This window comes from Periplaneta americana, chromosome 4 (assembly GCF_040183065.1).
Source record: "Periplaneta americana isolate PAMFEO1 chromosome 4, P.americana_PAMFEO1_priV1, whole genome shotgun sequence".
Classification (NCBI taxonomy): domain Eukaryota; kingdom Metazoa; phylum Arthropoda; class Insecta; order Blattodea; family Blattidae; genus Periplaneta; species Periplaneta americana.
This window is the reverse complement of record NC_091120.1, coordinates 22,699,057-22,719,679: the sequence shown is the minus strand read 5'-3', so window position 1 is coordinate 22,719,679 and position 20,623 is coordinate 22,699,057. Positions and strand designations below refer to the sequence as shown.

General features: G+C 35.8%; 1 protein-coding gene across 2 annotated transcripts in view; it reads right to left on the bottom strand.

The window, feature by feature from the left end:
- LOC138697591 (gamma-aminobutyric acid receptor subunit alpha-6-like) overlaps positions 1-17,859 on the bottom strand; it is a 73,645-nt gene extending 55,786 nt beyond the window's left edge. The window contains exons 1-2 of one of the 2 annotated variants that reach the window (XM_069822963.1): positions 16,884-17,858; positions 125-192 (exon numbers count right to left, since the gene is read on the bottom strand). In XM_069822963.1, the coding sequence (XP_069679064.1) occupies positions 125-192; positions 16,884-17,058 (243 nt within the window). In that variant the 5' untranslated portion in view covers positions 17,059-17,858. Of the gene's footprint in view, positions 1-124; positions 193-16,883 lie in introns of both variants that reach the window. The other variant, XM_069822964.1, reaches the window with a different exon arrangement.
- Positions 17,860-20,623: the final 2,764 nt, after the last annotated feature.

Sequence of the window (20,623 nt, the reverse complement as noted above, 5' to 3'; positions counted from 1 at the left end):
TATGTCTACAAAGGTACGACTTGTTGTATACAAGACTTGTAATACTTATTACAGCTCTGTGACTGCATTTGCTTTTAAGTATAAAGGACAGCATATGAGAAGCAGCAAAGCATTTCTTACATACTTGCTCCGTTTCCGATACAGGCCCCATGCTCTTGATGTGCAAGTTGACTGTGATAGTTACCGGCGGCCCTGCAAGCAGAGAAAGCAGTGGAATGCCATTAAAAGAATGCAAATACCGTGTAAGAAGATTAAAGATTGTGTTATATAATGCTTTCAGTAGGCATTTAAAATACAGGGTGGGGCATAGGAACCAAGTGTTTTTAAAATAATCATAAAACAGTTAGTTTTTGTTTTCAACACATTTTATTCGTAGAACAACGTTTGTGAGAACATACCATTTCAATAATTATGAGCGGAAAATTACATCTGGCATGTGATGTCTGTGTTGACGCATTGTTTAAGGCGCTGACGAATATTCACCTCTGTTGTATGTATGTATTTATTTACACTGCAAGTGGGCAAGCACCCGGTGGCAGTGGTATACACAATATAAACAATACACAATAAAATGATAAGCAATACACAATAAAATTTACAATACACAATACAATTTTACAATACATATGCAATTTTATACACAATACAATAAGAATACACAATACAATTTAACACAATAATAATAAAACATAAATAAAATACCTAATTTTACAATACAACCTACATAATTATGTATAGGCCCTACATAAGTTTCAATAGTCTTTCATTTTACTCTCATCTCACTCCCTGTAGTGGCACTATGACGCATTTCACTGACACTTTAGCACATATTTCACTGACACTCTGTAACACATTTCACTGACACTCTATAACACATTTCACTGACACTATAGGACACATTTCATTGACGCTATAAATTATCACTGATCGGAACTGTTCACTGCACTGTAAAACCATAACTTCACTGACTCACCTCGCTTCACTGATACAACAGTTCAAATAAGTCAAATAATTACACCCTTATGCATACTTATAAACAGAACTACATTTAAACTAAACATTTCTAGTCTAAGGCCCTCTTACACGCTATTTTTAAATAATTTACAATTCAGACCAAGGAAGTAACTCGTCAGGCTAGATAAATACATGTCACCTTAAAAAATTAAATGTTGAATGTCACCTTAATTTTAATTTGCACTTTATACACAACTTTTTAAGTTCTTCTTGAATCTCCTTAAGGAAGGACAGCCCTCAAAGACCGCTGCAGGTAGGTCATTCCAATCATTTATAGTTCTATTTAGAAATGAGAATTTACCGACATCCGTTTTCTGTTTCCTACATTTGATTCTTTCCAGGGGATCTCTGTTGATTTGGGTGATGTGTTGACGTACTGTGTCCGTTAATTCATCTAATATTCGGGGATTATCCTCGTAAACACGTGCCTTTAGGTACTCACATAGAAAAAATCACGTGGACAGGTCAGGGGACCGAGGGAGCCATGGAACATCACCAAATCTCGAAATGAGACGATTGGAAAACAGGAGGCAAAGAACTGCCATTGACGCTCTGGAGATATGCGCCGTGGCCCCATCTTGCTGAAACCACCTATCTTGTATGGGTGTAAATGTAAATCGCCATGCAGAATCCGTCTTACCGTACGATTGCTGATTCCAAGAGCAGTTGAATGTCTTCGAGCAGAGCGGCCTGGGCTGCGCAGTATCGCTTGTCTGATTGAAAATTTTCTGGAGTACCGTACGCGCTCTGTGTTGGGGGCCGGGCGATTTATTCTTCAGTATTGCGCCTATTTTTTTTTTTAAGATTTTTTAACCCAACATAAGATTGTGTCACGCACGGGAACAGAATCATTGCGATTAATATTGAATGTGTAGCAAAACTCACGCCGTATCGAAGTCACCGACTCGCCATTTCTAACAAAACAATCATACGCAAACTTGCGTCCACTGCTCCATGATGCCGACTGCAGGTGAAATGCTATGAGCCACGGAATGGACTGTCACATGCCGCACGTCTCTCCCTTTCATAATGACTGAGTACAAGCCATTTAAAAAACATTTGGTTCCCATGCCCCACTCTGTAGCAGTAAGCACATGTTCAAATAAATTCAACAGCAAGCAACGCGATTGAAATGTAAGAAGCCTCATTATAATAAAAGCAGAGGCAGAGACGGGAGCTGTTACTCAGATGGAGAAACTATGAATTAGCATAACGTACAGTGGCATTCAAAGATAATTGATCCCTACTAATCGATAGTGGCTGATAATTTATTGGTGTAAATGTGGCTTCATTAGTTATTATTTCTGTGAATGGAGGGCGAAGATAACAACGTTACCAATAGTACAGTAGTGGCAAAAAAAAAAAAAAAACCGGACCGACCCTTGTAGCTGATTTCAGAGCCTTGTTCACAGTGACAGCACGATAGACTGGTAACTAAAACTTTCGTGGTTCGAATCTTACCTGGGAAGGAAACTTTTTTTTGTTCCTTATTCAAATTTATTCCCAATACTTTTCGATTGCAGCGATATTTTACTACTTAATTTTTTTAAATTTTATTTTATTTATTTATTTATTTAATGCTTTACACTTGAGCTACATTAGACATTGCAGCCCGAAAGAGCAGAAGCTGGTGCTCGGGCGCAGTTCAGATCAGTTATACAAAATATATCACAAAATTAAGAGAATTCATTGAGCACAATAACATTAATAAATGGTAAAATAATACAGCATGTAATAATAGGGTCTATATACAAATAGAAAATACAAAAGTACATACATATTAGAGTATCAATTTTTAACACAATTAGCTTAAACAATTAAATAATTAATCTGATTTGGTTCTTAAATCTGTGTGTGTTAAGTGTACTTAGCTCAGGGTAAGCTCTAATTAATGCATTATATATTTTGGGTCCAAAACTTCTGCTGTGTTTTAATCCGGCAGTTGTGTGGCATTTCGGAGTAGTTAGAAAGAAACTGTAATTTTGTCTGGTATGGTATTCGTGACAATCAAATTTAAATTTATTGTGGTTTTTATGGAAGTAAATCAGCAATTAACTTATTATTCCCAGAACATGAATTTTACCAGCTTATTTTCTAATGGCTTTCGAAATGGGCTACGTCAGCAGTCGAAACTAAACAATTTCAATAGATTACTCGCTATCTTGTGAATGCGGGCGTGGCATGAGCAGTGGCTCATTTCGGGGACTTTGATTATTCCGTCGGTCCGTTTTTTTTGCCACTACTGTACATAAATATGCCTGCAGTGTACAATTCAAAATTTTATCCCCCTCTAATTATTGTAAAAAGCATCACGTTTAGCTGAAAACCGCTGATATTGTCAATTATGAGCATACTCTATTCTTAATCTACATAATTATTTTCCCCAACAATTTTTTACCCGGCCAAGTAACAGTGTCACCTATTGAGAACTGTCGGAACTGTTTCAAAGTCTGTCAATTTTTTATATCTTTGGTTCTGACTTATCCCGTGGTTAGAAAGTTCGCTTTCACGATCAGAAAATTGTAGTTAGACATTTGTATCTTTGAACGCCAGGGTATATTCTGAGCGCACAAGCTTGCTGGACATGTTTTGATTTCCTACGAGAACTGCATCTATTAGTCATGTACAGTACACTACTACCATTATGAAAGCAGTCGTCATATCGATTAAATGGGAATTATTCGATATTAGAATGTAATTGTCCACTAATTCATTCTACGTTAAAATAGTAATATACGTTACAAGAGCGGTATGTTGAAGTTTTCATGTTCGAGGAAAAGTTTGAAAAAGCGAAACGTAGTGTATCGTACATTATTTTGTGCGAAGATCGTTTATTACATACCTGAAAGACGAATTTCTAATTAGTTGCAATGAAATCTCCATCTTGGTTTCTGTTCAATGACGGCAAATTTGCAAAACAAAAATATCCATCTTCAACATTGTTGCTTTAAAATGTTTTCTGTGTTTACTATACTCCAGCAGGCCGTGATATACGTCAGTCTTTTTTCCCCCAGTCTATAAATGCGAACTTAAAACAAACGGTAAGGTTATGTAATGATTTATTTTTCATTTTAATATTTTAACAATATTATTTGTATAACATATTGCAGTAATAACATTGGCAGGTTTGTTGATTTTTTCACGGCTTCCTTAATGTTACTTGCATCACGAATGCAGCAACTTTAGTGGAGTTGTAGAATTTACTTAATTTTTGCAAATATTTAAAAACAATAATAAACAGTGCAATTTAGGTGAAATTGCAGTGGTAAGTTTCCAATTTATAATTATTACTATATTGAACGTCTCTAAAAATAATATGTTAAAAGCCTAAAGCAGTAAAATCAATACGTCACTTAAGCGGAAAGAAGAGGGAAATTGTTATGTGTGTTAGGTTGGGAATACTGAATGTGGAATTTTAGACTTACCGCGGATTGGTTTTGGTTTAGGCTTTTAACATATTATTTTTAGAGACGTTCAATATAGTAATAATTATAAATTGGAAACTTACCACTGTAATTTCACCTAAATTGCAATGTTAATTATTGTTTTTAAATATTTGCAAGAATTAAGTAAACTCTACAACTCCACTAAAGTTACTGCATTCGTGATGCAAGTAACATTAAGCCGTGAAAAAATCAACAAACCTGCCGATGTTATTACTGCAATATGTTATATAAATAATATTGTTAAAATCTTAAAATGAAAAATAAATCATTACATAACCTTACCGTTTGTTTTAAGTTCGCATTTATAGACTGGGGGAAAAAAAAGACAGACGTATATCACGGCCTGCTGGAGTGTAGTAAACACAGAAAACATTTTAAAGCAACAATGTTGAAGATAGATATTTTTCTTTTGCAAATTTGCCGTCATTGAACAGAAACCAAGATGGAGATTTCATTGCAACTGATTATAAATTCCTCTTTCAGGTATGAAATAAACGATCTTCGCACAAAATAATGCACAATACACGAGCGGTATGTTTTCTTTCAATTCTCGGAAATTAAAAAAGCTCAACTACGTTTCGCTTTTTCAAACTTTTCCTCGAACATGAAAACTTCAACATACCGCTCTTGTAACGCATATTACTATTATTTGCAATTTTAAAAATATGATCGTGCAAAAAATGTAGAATACACGTTTTGTGAAGTGCATTACAAAATCTCGGAAACTGAAAAACTCTCCTCGATTTTGTAAAAAGCACTTCCCAACCTTGTATCGTAATATACTATTGCCTTCCACCTCTTTGTATTTCGATTTGTCTTGAACCGCTAGATGGAATTCGTTCACATATAGTGGTATCTTCTGATCAGTTAACTCGGAAAAGGTTCACACGTAATATAATCATTCATTCATTCATTCATTCATTCATTCATTCATTCATTCATTCATTCATTCATTCATTCATTCATTCATTCATTCATTCATTCATTCATTCATTCATTCAACCTTCCGCAGTCACTGCCTAATCATCTACATAATACAGCGCAGACTATTTTCGTTCACTTTCAGACCCATGTTTTTGCACTTTCTACTAGTTCACCTACTTCAGAATCTTGTCAAATATATCAATAACACAAAGAAAAATTAATAGCTCAAAACGCAAAAAGCGCAAAATGACAAAGTATGTATCATCTCCATGACATCCTTCTTTTTCAATTGAGTTGGGAATTCAAAATATAAGTAATACCTAAAAACAGAGCAAGATTCAAGGCTCTAGACTAGACTAGACTCTGAAATCTCTTTGTTCCTGACGCTGCCCCAAAATAAGATATCTTACATTTCCGGTGTCATTAGTTAAGGTCTTATTTATCTTCGTTCACGATATACAGCCCACATTTTGCACTTTCTTAATTTATTGTGCATGGCAGCGTAAATGAAAGATAACTTCGGGATACAGTTGCGTGACGTCACACTATTAATATTGTTGTAGTGTGAGCATTTACGTTACGTCGGGTTGGCACTTCGAGGCTGTTTTGAAAGCAGCTGAAATATGGGATTATTTGAAAGCAGTTCAGGGAATTACAGCCGATCATATTTATAATTAATATGATTTAAAAATCGTACGTTACTTATATGAAGGTTGAGTGAAGACAATAATAATAATAATAATAATAATAATAATAATAATAATAATAATAATAATAATAATAATAATAATAATAATTCGACCTGATAATTTTGCTTAGTTTCCTCGTCTTTTAATTTCAAAATATTGAATTTAGTAATATTAACTTGTTGCTCTACTCGCTTGGCTACTGATAATCTTTCTCTTAATTCTCCAATCACCAAATAATGGTCAGAATTACAGTCTGCACCCCTGAAAGTAAAGCGATCGGTTTGGAAGTAAATCCCGAAAAGACAAAGTATATGATTATGTCTCGTGACCAGAATATTGTACGAAATGGAAATAGGTATAAAAATTGGAGATTTATCCTTCGAAGTGGTGGAGAAGTTCAAATATCTTGGAGCAACAGTAACAAATATAAATTACACTCGGGAGGAAATTAAACGCAGAATAAATATGGAAAATGCGTGTTATTATTCAGTTGAGAAGCTCTTATCATCCAGTCTGCTGTCCAAAAATCTGAAAGTTAGAATTTATAAAACAGTTATATTACCGGTTCTTCTGTATGGTTGTGAAACTTGGACTCTCACTCTGAGAGAGGAACATAGGTTAAGGGTGTTTGAGAATAAGGTTCTTAGGAAAATATTTGGAGCTAAGCGGGATGAAGTTACAGGAGAATGGAGAAAGATATACAACGCAGAATTGCACACATTGTATTCTTCACCTGACATAATTAGGAACATTAAATCCAGACGTTTGAGATGGGCAGGGCATGTAGCACGTATGGGCGAATCCAGAAATGCATATAGAGTGTTAGTTGGGAGACCGGAGGGAAAAAGAACTTTGGGGAGGCCGAGACGTAGATGGGAGGATAATATTAAAATGGATTTGAGGGAGGTGGGATATAATGATAGAGACTGGATTGATCTTGCACGGGATAGGGACAGATGGCGGGCTTATGTGAGGGCGGCAATGAACCTTCAGGTTCCTTAAAAGCCATTTGTAAGTAAGTATAATAATACTTTCTGAATACAAGTTACAACACTGTTTCTGTAGCAAAAATCGAATTCGAAATGTTCGCCTGAAAAAATAACTTAGAAAGAGACTAGCGAAGTGCTTTGTGTGGAGTGTGGCACTGTATAGAGCAGAAACATGAACATTACTACGAAGTGAAGAGAAATGATTAGAATCATTTGAAATGTGAATATGGAGAAGGATGGAGCATGTGAACTAGATGATGATGATGATGATGATGATGATGATAATAATAATAATAATAATAATAATAATAATAATAATAATAATAAAATGGCTTAATTTAACCTGGCAAAGTTAAGGCCGTAAGTCCTTCTCTTACACTCAACCAGGATTAAAACTTGCTTACATACTTGAACATACAACTGGATCGGAATTAAGTAATTACATACTGATATGATTTAGGTACATAATGAGATCAAAAGAGGTAGTTACATAAAAATTTACGTCATAAAATAAAAATAAACATAGTGGAATACATATTAATGTTGTTAGAATCAAATACGAATCACATAAAAACAGAAGCCGATAATTCAATAAAAAATGTACACAGTAAAAATAAAAATAAACACATTAGTATGTATTGTCTATTAGTATTAGATTACAAGTAAGTAGGATTCCCATGACTAAACCAGAAACCGACAATTGAATAAAATGTACACAAAAAATAGACTAATAATAATAAAAAACAACACAGTAGGATACATATTGGTGTTAAGTGATAAATAAACACGATTTACATGATTACACTTTAAAAATAAAAAACAAAAATTAAAACAGAATAAGAGATGAAGCTGCGTTGGAAAGAGTGGGCGAAGAAAGAAAGATGCTGAAACTGATCAGGAAGAGGAAAAGAAATTGGTTGAGCCACTGGCTAAGAAGAAAGTGCCTAATGAAGGATGCACTGGAAGGAATGGTGAACGGTAAAGTTTGGGGCGGAAGAAAATATCAGATGATAGACAACATTAAGATATGAAGAGTTCGCGGGAAAAACGATGAATGTCACAGTTTTCTTAATCGAAAAATCGAAGGAGAATTGGGAGGAAAATTTAAAAGGTACGCAAAACGCGTCCTTGCAAGTGGATTGGGGGCTGTACAAAACTAAATATGCGAGCTCCAAGCCTGTTGGCCACTACTCTCACTCCGGGTTACGCTGCTCCCCTGAAGGAGCTCTAGAAAATTTTGAAGGGGAAGCCGAAATTGGACGTAACCTCTTAGGTACCACATACGCGAGGGGGGCTGACATTGATCAATTGATCACGGAACGGGGCGAGGAGGAGTTGGCTGGTGTTTGCCGTTAGAATGGCAAGACGCCGTCATCTGTTGTTCGATGACAAAGCATGTGAAAGCCGTCGGAAGAAGCGCCGTGAAATCTAATCTGCAATTTGAGAGGTCCCTGTCCTTTCAATCTGCGACTTATTGAGTGACCTCGTATATTTAATAGACTATTTATATTATCTGAACTAGGGCATACATCGTTTATAATAAGGGTGGAATATATATGGGGAAGGGCATATAGATCAGTGGCTCATTTCTTATAGGGCTCATCCCGACATTTGTCTTACGCCTGAGGAAAACCACGGAATACCTTAGGCGAGATGAGTTGTCTCATGTATAAGAGACTAGCCAATTTGGCTATTATGTAGGAGGTGATTGTTGTCATGAGTCTTGTTGAATCGTCTCAATTTTGAGACAAGCCATTTGGCTATATGATGGCTCAATTACGAAGAGGGGGAGAGATGTAATTAGTTGATTAATTTAAGGTAATTAGGGAGATTAATGGGGATATGAGTGCAGGTCCGTGGCCCATTTCTTTTAGGGCTCATCCCGACATTTGTCTTAGCGCCTTAGGAAAACCACGGAAAAACCTTAGGCAGGATGAGTTGTCTCAATATCAGAGACTAGCCAGTTGGCTCTTAGGTTGAATACTCTATGAATCGATGGATCTATACTAGCCAATTGGCTCTATGATACTTCCATCGATCAACAAAAGTAGATATTGTTAGGGAGGGATTTTGTTTAGCCCAGTTAAGACAAGGTCATTTTAAAGCGGTTGCACTATCCAAGGAGTCTCATGGAGTTGAGTCGTGGCTACCAAAACCTGGGAGTAACGCCAGCCTCCCTGTCCTCCTGTCTCAATAGTATAGCTAACGGACCTGTCTGGTGTCTACGCCGTAACCTAGGATCATACTGGCCGAGGCCAGATATGAGCGGGTTGATGTCATTATCTAATTCATGGATCATTACGAAATTTAATGTTGTTCTTATGAAAAATGGTAAAAAGGAGAATTATCACCACGAATACAGTAATCCTTTCCTTTATTTTCTATAGAAACAGCACTACATCTTGCAGTTATAGACTCAATTAGATCATTATCTAATCCTTAACAGAAATGTGACATTCATCGTTTTTCCCGCGAACTCTTCATATACAGGGACATAATTTTATTTTTACTTCAATTTTTATTGTACCTGAGTTTTTGAATGTACTTCACTCCCACCCCTTCTACTAAGGAAGTTCCAACTCCACACAGAACCAAGACCGCAGATAGTAAGCAGTACTAAGTTATGTTCGCATTTTCCAGTGACGAAAGAGCTTTCAATATTGAATCATATTTTCGCACAGGTACTGTCCGTTTGCCTACGTCGCATCCCGATTTCCCCCACCTGCTTCTGCTCGCCCCTCTGTAAAAGCTGGGCTGTCTCAGCTCTTTTCTGAAAACATTAATTTCTCTTAGGAATTGGACGTTTACGTAATATTATACAGCTGTTTAATTTAACTTAAATAAAAGGGCCTCGTTAAGTAATTAACTGTCACGTGATTTCCTCCCTTTCTACAATCCTGCGGCATAACCATTTGGACGGACAGTAGATAGTATGTCTGAGTAATTTTATATTTTCGGGTCGGGCAGAAGTAAAGATTGAATTCACAGTACGTAGAGTAGGTACAGAATTATTTCAACATGAGTTACTAGTACGAAGGACGAAACTGGCAATTGGAATTAGATGCAGTAGTCTATAGTGCGATAATATGCACAAAAGAACTGAAGCCTGTATCGAAATGAACGGCCACCATTTTCAAAAATGTGTTTAAATATCCATATTATGATTATTTTTCAATTTAACTTCATTCTCTATGTTGTACGTTAATATGCTGTAGACAGTATAATATACACTGCATAATGAATACGTTCGCATGGCTAACTCATTTCGTAAGTAAAAACACTTATTGTTAATACAGTACTTCATTTTGATTAAACAAAAACGTAATGAAAATTATCGAACTCAAAATCGCGATATTTCCTAGTTTACGTAAATGGATGAACTACTTTTCTTCCTTCCTATACCTAGTAAAGTGATTTGTTTGTGCTTAACGCCAGTATCATCGAACTCCAGCCGTGGAAGGGGATAGCGAACGGTGTTTCCGGTTCTCTAAAGGTATAGACAGGTTAATATTAAAAATGTTAGTAAAAATAAAATGATGTCCCTGTATATGGATCGTCTGGAGAGACTAAGAGGAAGGCACGAAGTAAGATAGATTGGAGAATGCTGCATTTGCAGTAAAGATCTACCCTCAGACAGAACACTATGAATGAATGTATGAATGAATTATTATTATTATTATTATTATTATTATTATTATTATTATTATTATTATTATTATTATTATTATTATTGAAGGATTGACGGTTATTTAAAGGTTATTTCATTTTCTTTATCAGACACATTTAAGTTATTAGAGCAAATTGCATTTATTTATCCTAGTACCTTAATTGGACAACATCAACAACACACATACACAACACATTCAACCACCCAACACAACACAAACAAGATGCATTCCGAACAATGGTACACAGACTACTCAACATACCAATGAACCAACAGGATTACAACGAAGAGCTAAACACAATCAAATACGTAGCACAAGAAAACGGATACAACCCCAACATAATAGACAACATAATACGTAAGACAAAACATAATCACAAAAAAACATAAGAACACAACATAAACACAAGAACATAAAAAATACATCACACTAAAATACGAAAACAAAAACACACACAAGATTGCAACCTCATTCAAGAAATTAAATTACAAATCGCATACAGAATAAATAATACTCTACAAAAACATCTCAACACACAAACAACACAAACAAACAAATACAACCACACAGGCGTATACAAAGTAAAATGTAACACCTGCAACAACTTCTACATAGGACAGATAGGCAGATCATTTCAAACACGTTACAAAGAACACATCATAGCATAACAAAATTACAAAACACTTCCACATATGCAGAACACATCACAAATGCCAACCACACCTACAGAGACATCAACACAGACATGGAAATTCTACACATCCAATCAAAAAGCCAGAAACTAAACACACTAGAACAATATGAAATATACTGACACACAAAAAACACACCCTAATGAAATTCTCAACACACAACTCAATTTCAGAACACACACACTCTTTGACTCCACATTACACTACACAAACACACCCTCACAGACACCAAAACAAGAGGCGCCAAGATCAGCAACGACCAGTTCCGAAGAAGATCAACAACAGGTCGAAACATGTAAACCAGGTACGATAGAATTTAACACAAGAAAGTCATATAATACATATTCCTAAAAATATATATTTCAGAGGATTATTTATTGTAGATTGGAGGAAAACGAATATTAATTAGTTCTCTATTTCTCATCTAATATTTAAAACCAGCGAGTCTCAAAAATTATCAGCGATTGCAATCATGATTCTAACGGACTGAGAGGTATTAAGTCTCTAGTTGGAAATTACGTAATGAGAAAGACGCCAAAGAACAGACATGAGGTTACATTTCAGAAGCAATCTGATGCTAATCATATTAATTTGATGGTCGATAATTCAATAGCAAAGAATACAGCCTAGGTCTGCCTCTTCAGTCACTTGTGGTTACAGCGTGCCTAGAATTCACACAAGGTTGATTTTATTATTCCCTGTCGACTGGAAAATCGAAGAGTTTTGCTTGTGCTCCGATCATGGCTGTGGACTGCCTTGTATACAACGCAGACTTGTTGCGAATCAAGTGATATCAATGCACTTTATTTGCTCGGTGACACAATGTCGAACAGATTTAATTTCCACTGTTTCCTCTCCAAACGTACGGAGTCTATAACACTTCTGACAAAGCGGGTTAAAATGCAAAAGTGAATTGTTAATATGTTTTCCTACATAGATACGTAATATTTACCATTATGTTTTGCCATTCTACAGTTTTCTGTTCCACGCGACATGGAGATTTTCCATGCACATTTTCAAATGTGAATTGCAATAACAATGATATTATTCAAATGATAATTTACAAATGTGAATGTAATTCTATTATTACAGTTTTACTTAAAATGACTAAATGAGTTATCGTATACTGTGTCCAGTGCAAGAAATAATCGTTATGAGTTAAAATGCGCATTAAAACAACTTTATTTCTGAACTGAATATAATTTATGTAAAAAAATAATTTTATATTAACCCTTTCCGCTCGAATAAGTCCATTTGGAACCACTAACATTTCTGTAATATCTGACTCAAACGATTTGCCTGATGATTCCATTTTATATCCTCAGAAGTAGTTTCGTTTTTTAACGATAGAGTGCAGGACTCGCCAGTTGTTATTAGGAAGAGGATTTCTTTGTTTTTTGTTTCTCCATGGTGTCTCCAGCGAATAGGGATTATAAAGAATGGACACTGAGCGAATTTTCCTGTGTTTTGTTTCTCTGTGAGCCAGCGTTTAGTTCCACTTTCAAGCGCTAGAGGTTAGTGTAATCGAGCATACGGTAAGATAATAATTGAGAATAGAGTTAAGACACAGGATCCAAACATCGCCTGCCTTATTGCATAATCCAGTAACGCTTTGCTTCAAATAAATTCAAGTTAACAGCTTTTTCCTTATTTCTCAGTGACAAACTAGTTGTAATAATATATTTCTTTTATATTTCAGATATAATAAATTATATTATAAAATAATATAATACATTATAAAATTAAATATCGAATTCGTTTAATATTTGTATATAATATAATATAGGTATATGGTTTTACTTCTCGTAAGAGTTTTGTTTTTCCATTTTCAGCGCTATCAAATCATTACATATTTTAATTGTTGTTGGGGTCAACGTCTCAACTCTCATTATAAAGGAACTCTAGAGTGTAGACATTACAGTTAATGAAGGATTTATTATTTCATCGGTCCAATTTATTTTATTTGAGTACATAATGTACCTAGATGTATTAATTGTATGTGTTATATTTCCGCTGTGTCGACTGCTAGCTGGTGTGATGTCAGCGCCAACTCTAGGGAGAAAGCAGAATCTCACGCTCTAGCTCGCTTGAAGGTCATTCAAATCAGTCCGGCTACATCAAAGGTACCGACGTGAAGTGTCCATTCTTTATAATCCCTATTCGCTGGTGTCTCTATGAACTTGTTAACTCATAAATTATAAATTCAGTTCAGAAAGAGTTCAAACACTGACATATATAGTCTGATCCATTTGGGTATGCATAATATTAATTTATTATTATAAAGCTACAGTATTATGGTAGTGGGACAAAATTCTTGCTGGTTATATTATGATTAAAAGATGAGAGTTTCCATATATAACAATCAACAATGCATAATCTGAAAGGACAAATGAAAATCGTAGATGATTAAAATGGCTACTACAAATCAACAGCGGGCACAATGTGTTCTTTGGTATGCTAAATTTGAAGAGCGTTAAAAGAGTTCAAAGGGAATTTCAACGTGAGTATGGTGTGCGTAATGTACCTAAATATGATTCCATAATGTTGTGGTATCGAACATTTGTAGAATACGAGAAGCAGCTATCTCTTGACTTGGTCCCCAAACTCCCCACATCTAACCCCTCCTGTCTTCTTCGTGTGAGGTTTTATTAAAGACAATGGCTATTCACAGACACCCAGGAACAGTGATGGTCTGAGAGTAAAAATTACTCAAGCTTTCCAACAAATCACCCCTCTTTTGTTACAACTGACATGGGCTGAATTGCATCACCGTTATGAGTTGTGCAGGGTGCGCAATGGGGTCATGTTGAGCTCTGAACAATCTCCCATCTTTCAGTGTTGTATGCACAAAGTTACAGCAAATAAAGTTCAGTAGTAAATGTTTTATGGTGTTTTTATTTTATCCATACCCAAATGGATCACCCTGTATATTCAATTTTGATGTCGACACATTTTTATGGTTCAGGACTTTCACTCTGGATAATAATACGAATGCAGGACACAGCTTATGTTATACAATAGATAAAAGGAAAACGTTATATGTCTCCTAATGATGATTGGTAAATGATCATAGCCTTGAAACTTGCCAGATTACTCGAAGATATTCAAGTGTAAGAATTCCGAAACTGATTAAGTAAAAAAAAAAAAAAAAATTCACTTTTTAAGGGGGACATATTTTCTACATGTAGAAAAATTATTCATTTCCTACAATACAGGAGCGTGATTTTAAGAGAAAAATATCGGAGAAAACTTAGCACGAAAGTCCATTCATAGTATAGACCTACCGAGTAAATTTTCAATAATTGCTTTTAAAATTTCTTAATTATGGGGTATTATAATATCATCTAGACCACCTCTGTGGTGTAGGGGTCAGCATGCTGGTCCCTTACGCAGAGGGCCCGGGTTCGATTACCGGTCGGGTTGAATTTCTTGGTTGAGATTTTCAGGGTTTTCCTCAACCGTAAGGCAAATGCCAGGAAATTCGGGCCACAACATCCCTGAATATCACCGGCCTCATTCATCACCGAAATCATATTAATAACAAATCAGTAATACATATACAGTCGCCATCTAGTTCACAACAATAGAACCAGTCTCAACAATAGTACACAGGCCTTCGGATTTCAACCAAAGATTAACTCGCGATATGACCAGAGATGTTAAAGCGAGTACAGCGAGAAAAAAAAATACCATCTGACTTAGTACAGTTGCAGTTCGGAACTAATTGCAGTTTTTACAGTTAAACCCGGCACAATTTTGAATTATATTCAGTAATTTGATGCGTGTAGATATTTTTAATTGTTAGATTTACGATATGAAAAATCGCTCAAAATTGGCTAAGTAAATTTTGAAAAGGAGGTTTTCAATTGTAAGTTGATATTATTAAACGCTATTAAGTCATCTCTTGTGATTGAAAATCTCACTCACGTTACATTCTCTGCACAAAAATTAAGTAACATTTTCCCTCTTGCAAGTATCGGTTGTCTAATCCATGTGTTGTGCATGCTCCGAGTGGAATACCATTAATAGGATCATTAGTTATTTTTAGGAACCTTCCACTTTTTCCTAACAGCTCTCACACACATTCGAATAAATCATTACTTTCTCACAGGTTATCACTGAGAATTAAGGAAAAGCTGTTAACTTGAATTTATTATAAGCAAAGCCGTTACTGGATTATGCAATAAGGTAGGCGATGTTTGGATCCTGTGTCTCAACTCTTGTATTCAATTATTATCGAGGAACTCTAGGGTGTGCTCGATTACACTAACCTCTAGCGCTTGAAAGTAGAACTAAACGCCGACGGAGAGCATGAATACAGAGAAACAGAACAGGAAAATTCGCTCAATATCCATTCTATATAAATCCTATTCGCTGAGTAATGTTTGTAGTTTTTTCTTCAGCTCTGATCAATAATAATAAAAATTCAGGTTGCCAGGCGACGATACAAAACAAAAGATGTGAAAACAAATGAATGAGAAGTATAAACAATTGAATACTCTTTCAAATTTATGGGAAGGCATAATATATGAAATTTCTGAATTCTACAGTTTTGACATTAATGACAATTTTCATCTGTGTAACCATTTTTGAGATATATATTTTTTTTCATTACTTGAAATATATTATATAAATGGTTCCGCACGATGGTAAAAAATATATGCATTTTATTCGTTTTATATTTATATAAAATTTTGTCATATAATTTTGTTCAATTTTGGTTACTTTCAGAGATAAACAATTTTGAATGTGATGAATACAAATTTTATTTTTTTATTTATAATTTATTCATACTTATCGGAAAATAACTTATGAAATATAAAGAGTACAAAAAATTCGTATGACAAATTTTTTAGTTGTATTTTCTGAATGTACGTTGAAAATTTGAAGGAAGACGCTTTAAAATTCCATCACGTAGAATGTTTTACATATTGTTAAAAAAAAAAAGAACTTTCGAGAGAAAGAAATTTTAAATAATTATAAGTAGTGTTTTCTACATGTTGCATACCTGTGAATACTTTAAACGATCACTAGGACGAAAATTAAACCAGATTTAGAATCTAGATTGTACCACATTAATAATATGAAAAGAACAAAACCACATGTTTTAAAGTTTTGAACAAATCTCACCTATGTCTTCCCTTAAGTATCAAAATATGGAGGTGTAATTTGAAATTTCAAAGGTGGAGACAGAGGGTGAGGGGATGAAATCTAAAACGCAATCAACAATGGTTTTAAAGTTCCCCCTCAATATCTAAATTGACGTGTTTTTCGTTTAAAATAAATTTGATTGAAATTGATAATGATTGAAATTGGGTGAAAAAAGTCCTGTATATACGATAGATGCAATAATCACCAATATGAACGTAATGGGCAAGAATGAAACTGGGATCCGCTCCACGGACATCCTTATTTCACGGAAATGAATGACAATCTGTACTGGATATCATTTTGTACTCACCGCCAAAATCCGGTCGGATTCGTTTGTCGTAACGACTTCGATTGAGCAGCTGATCGAGGGTTGACGTGATATTCTTTGACAGGTAGCGATAATCTCTGAGTACGGCGCCGTTTGCATTCCAGAGAAAAGTCAGAACTACAGCGACTGTGAAGATGGCGGCCACTCGGACAACCATGATGGACTACTTGCGAAATACTGTGGTCACTCAGTACAGGAACACTGTGCCACTCACATGAAGCGATTTGTGTCTCAAGAATGATCGAATATCTTTACATTTAAGGCGTGAAAAAAAACTGTAAAAGACTTATTGATTTCACTTTAAAATCGTTGTGAAAGTTCCTTCGTACTAAATACTAAAATGTCAGGGATGAAGATCATCACTAAAGCATCAAGTTTACCTCATTTCCGCAATAAATATAGATGTCTCATATATCAAAAGCACTCTCACAGAAACACTGTATATTCAGATTTAACAAACAATAATGGTAACACTTTCATGCGAGGTAAAGTATAAACAAAGCAAAATTAATTGAAATTTCATGAGTAAGATGCTAACATCTCATATACTTTATCATTTAAGGAAAAGAATGTAACGAAATAATGTTGTGAACATCGTAACATTCATTTTAAAAATTTTCTGCGAGTTTGCTCGTACTACGATCTAAGTGTCAGGTACAAAGAGCATCACAAAAACATCGAGTTTGCGTCAGATCCGCGGAGTTCGGCAAGAAGAGAGGACGTCGTCCATCGCAACATCACTCATAACAAATGATCGTCCACAGTAACACTGTATTTTTAGACCCAACAAAAAAATCGTGACACTCTTATGTGGCAAAAAATATAATAAAATGGCAGAGATAGCAAAGAGCAACAAAGATTGAGAGAAAACCGGTTCGGCGGCACCGGACGACACGTCGCTCGCCCGTTAGGAGACTGGACGAGTCAGATTTTAGATCGGCGATGGTTTTGTGTGGCTCTTCGTTCGGAGGGTCACTCCTCATCTCCCGCGAGGTGGGCGGAGGGAAGAGGGAAACAGATATTTTGCCAACATGAAATTCTCCACGGCATGGAGCCAAAATACTTCTCGAGGGAACAGGTGCGCCCCCGACGTTCGAGAACCATTCACAACATTTTGGCTCCTCGTCCCGGAAGCTAGAAAATAAGCAAAAAAGATGTCAAAATCATATTCTGCGCTATCTTCAAGATTGTACTATGTCTTACTTCTGTTTGAAGCTTATATGAGCAGATCGAGAACTTCACGTTAAAAGAGGATTCGTTAGACTAAAGTGAATGGAAGCAGCGGTAATGAAATAGAGCAAAAAGTAAATTTACCTCATTATAGAGTTGCCACATAGAAAATAATAAGTTGGTGTGTAAGTCCGTAGCGTTTTTGATTGTCTTGATTGTTAGATATTTTATCGTGTCATTTGTCATTTGTTATTTGAAATGTTGTGTTTGTAAATATGCCTTGAATTTTAATAAAATAATAATAATAATAATAATAATAATAATAATAATAATAATAATAATAATAATAATTTATTTTAGCTGACAGAGTTAAGGTCGCAAGGCCTTCTCTTCCACTCAACCAGCAAAAAGTATATATACAGGGTGTTTCAAAAATACAGGGATAATTCAGGTATGTATTTCCCACATGTAGACAATCAAAATAGTTCATTACAACATGTGTCCGGAAATGCTTTATTTCAGAGTTATGGCCTTCACAACATTGAAATTCACCGGAACGTTTTTCTTTCCGCAGATCGTTGCCGTCAAAGGAGACATTAAGAGGGCACTCTGACAGTTCATTCCGAGGCGAAGGTTACATTCAGTGATGTGTAGGAGTTAGACTGTGCGACATGTATTCAGATCAAGAGCTGGCAGAGATACACTTCATGTACGGTAAGGCGGACGGCAATGCTGCGCTGGCTCGTCGTTTGTACCAGGAGAGGTACCCACAGCGATAATGTCCAGATCGGAAGACATTTGTACGTCTCCATTACCGTCTGAGCGAGTATGGAAAATTTAACTCTCCTGGTTTCGGAAGGGGACGACCAAGATCTACAACTCCAGAAGTACAGGAGGAGATTCTGGAGGCTGTGAACATGACTCCTTCTATCAGCACACGAAGGGTAGCGTTGCAAGTCAATGTTCCTCATACGACTGTCTGGAGACTGTTGAAAGAGTATCAATTGTATCCTTATCATTTGCAACGTGTACAGGCCCTGTCACCAGCAGATTACCCTGCACGAGTTAGCAACTGTTCCATCTCATCACCAGGTGCGGTTCTCCCTCAACATGTGGGCCGGTATCATTTGTGATCAATTAGTTGGACCCCATGTACTTGTAAACAGACTTACGGGGCAGGCGTACACAAACTTCCTGGAAAACACCATACCTCATGTTTTAGAAGACACTCCACTGATCAATCGTCAACACATTCACTTCTTGCATGATGGCGCTCCTGCACATTTCAGTCGTACGACTCGCCGGTACTTGGATCGAAGGTTTCCCGATCGATGGATAGGTAGAGGTAGCCCAATTGCTTGGCCTCCACGCTCACCTGATCTGAACCCTCTCGATTTCTACTTGTGGGGCCATTTAAAATCATTGGTTTATTCGTCTCCGGTGCCTGATTTGGAATCCCTTCGGAATCGAATTGTGGCATGTTGTGAGGACATACGCAATACTCCTGGAGTTTGGGATCGTGTTCGCAGGTCAATGAGACATCGATGTGAGGTCTGTATTGAAGCAGGAGGTGACATTTTGAACATCTTCTGTAATGACAACGACCTGCGGAAAGAAAAACGTTCCGATGAATTTCAATGTGGTGAAGGCCATAACTCGGAAATGAAGCATTTCCGGACACATGTTGTAATGAACTATTTTGATTGTCTACATGTGGGAAATACATACCTGAAATTATGCCCCATATTTTTCAAACATCCTGTGTATATACATATGCATGAACTTACAAACTACAAAGATTTCAACAATTTGATTCAGATACGAGTTACATGTATACAAGAGTTATTTATGAATTAAACAACAAAATACTATGAACTATTAATTAAACACTGAAATACAAACTGTGTAGCAGAATTAAGCTAATATACATAGAATTTTAATATATTTAAAATAATGTTAGATAATAGAAAGAGATTATTATGCGACAATTTTCAAAGTATAGCGCTATCAGGAAGCGCTATGTCTAAAGGAAGGAGTAACAATGTAGTCAGTGATAGTTTAAGTCAGTATGATTGGAGTGAATTGCTAAGAAGGTTATCTTTTAAGCGGTTTTTAAAAACGTTTACTGTCTTGCAGCCCGTAATACTTTGTAACAAGTAATTCCATTGTCACGTGGTGAATACTGTAAAAGATGATGAATAATAAGATGTTCTATGAAGAGGTATACTTAGCGTACCACAGATAAGTGATCTGGTATTTACGTCGTGGTTAGAGTGTAGGTAAGAGAAACGAGACAAAAGGTAATTTGGTGTTGAGGTGTACAGAATTCGAAAGAGTAAAGACAAAGAGAAGAAATTTCAATATCTAAAAGATATAACGTCTGCAGATATTGTGAAGTACAAAACTGCACCAAAAATTTGGGTATAGTTTCTCGCCTCCCAACTATTAAACCAACAAATTTTATACCGTCTAACATTTCGACGGTGTTTAGGTAAAAAGGCTTAGACTAACTCTGAGTTTTGAATGTGACTTTTTTGTTGTAATTAGTGCAA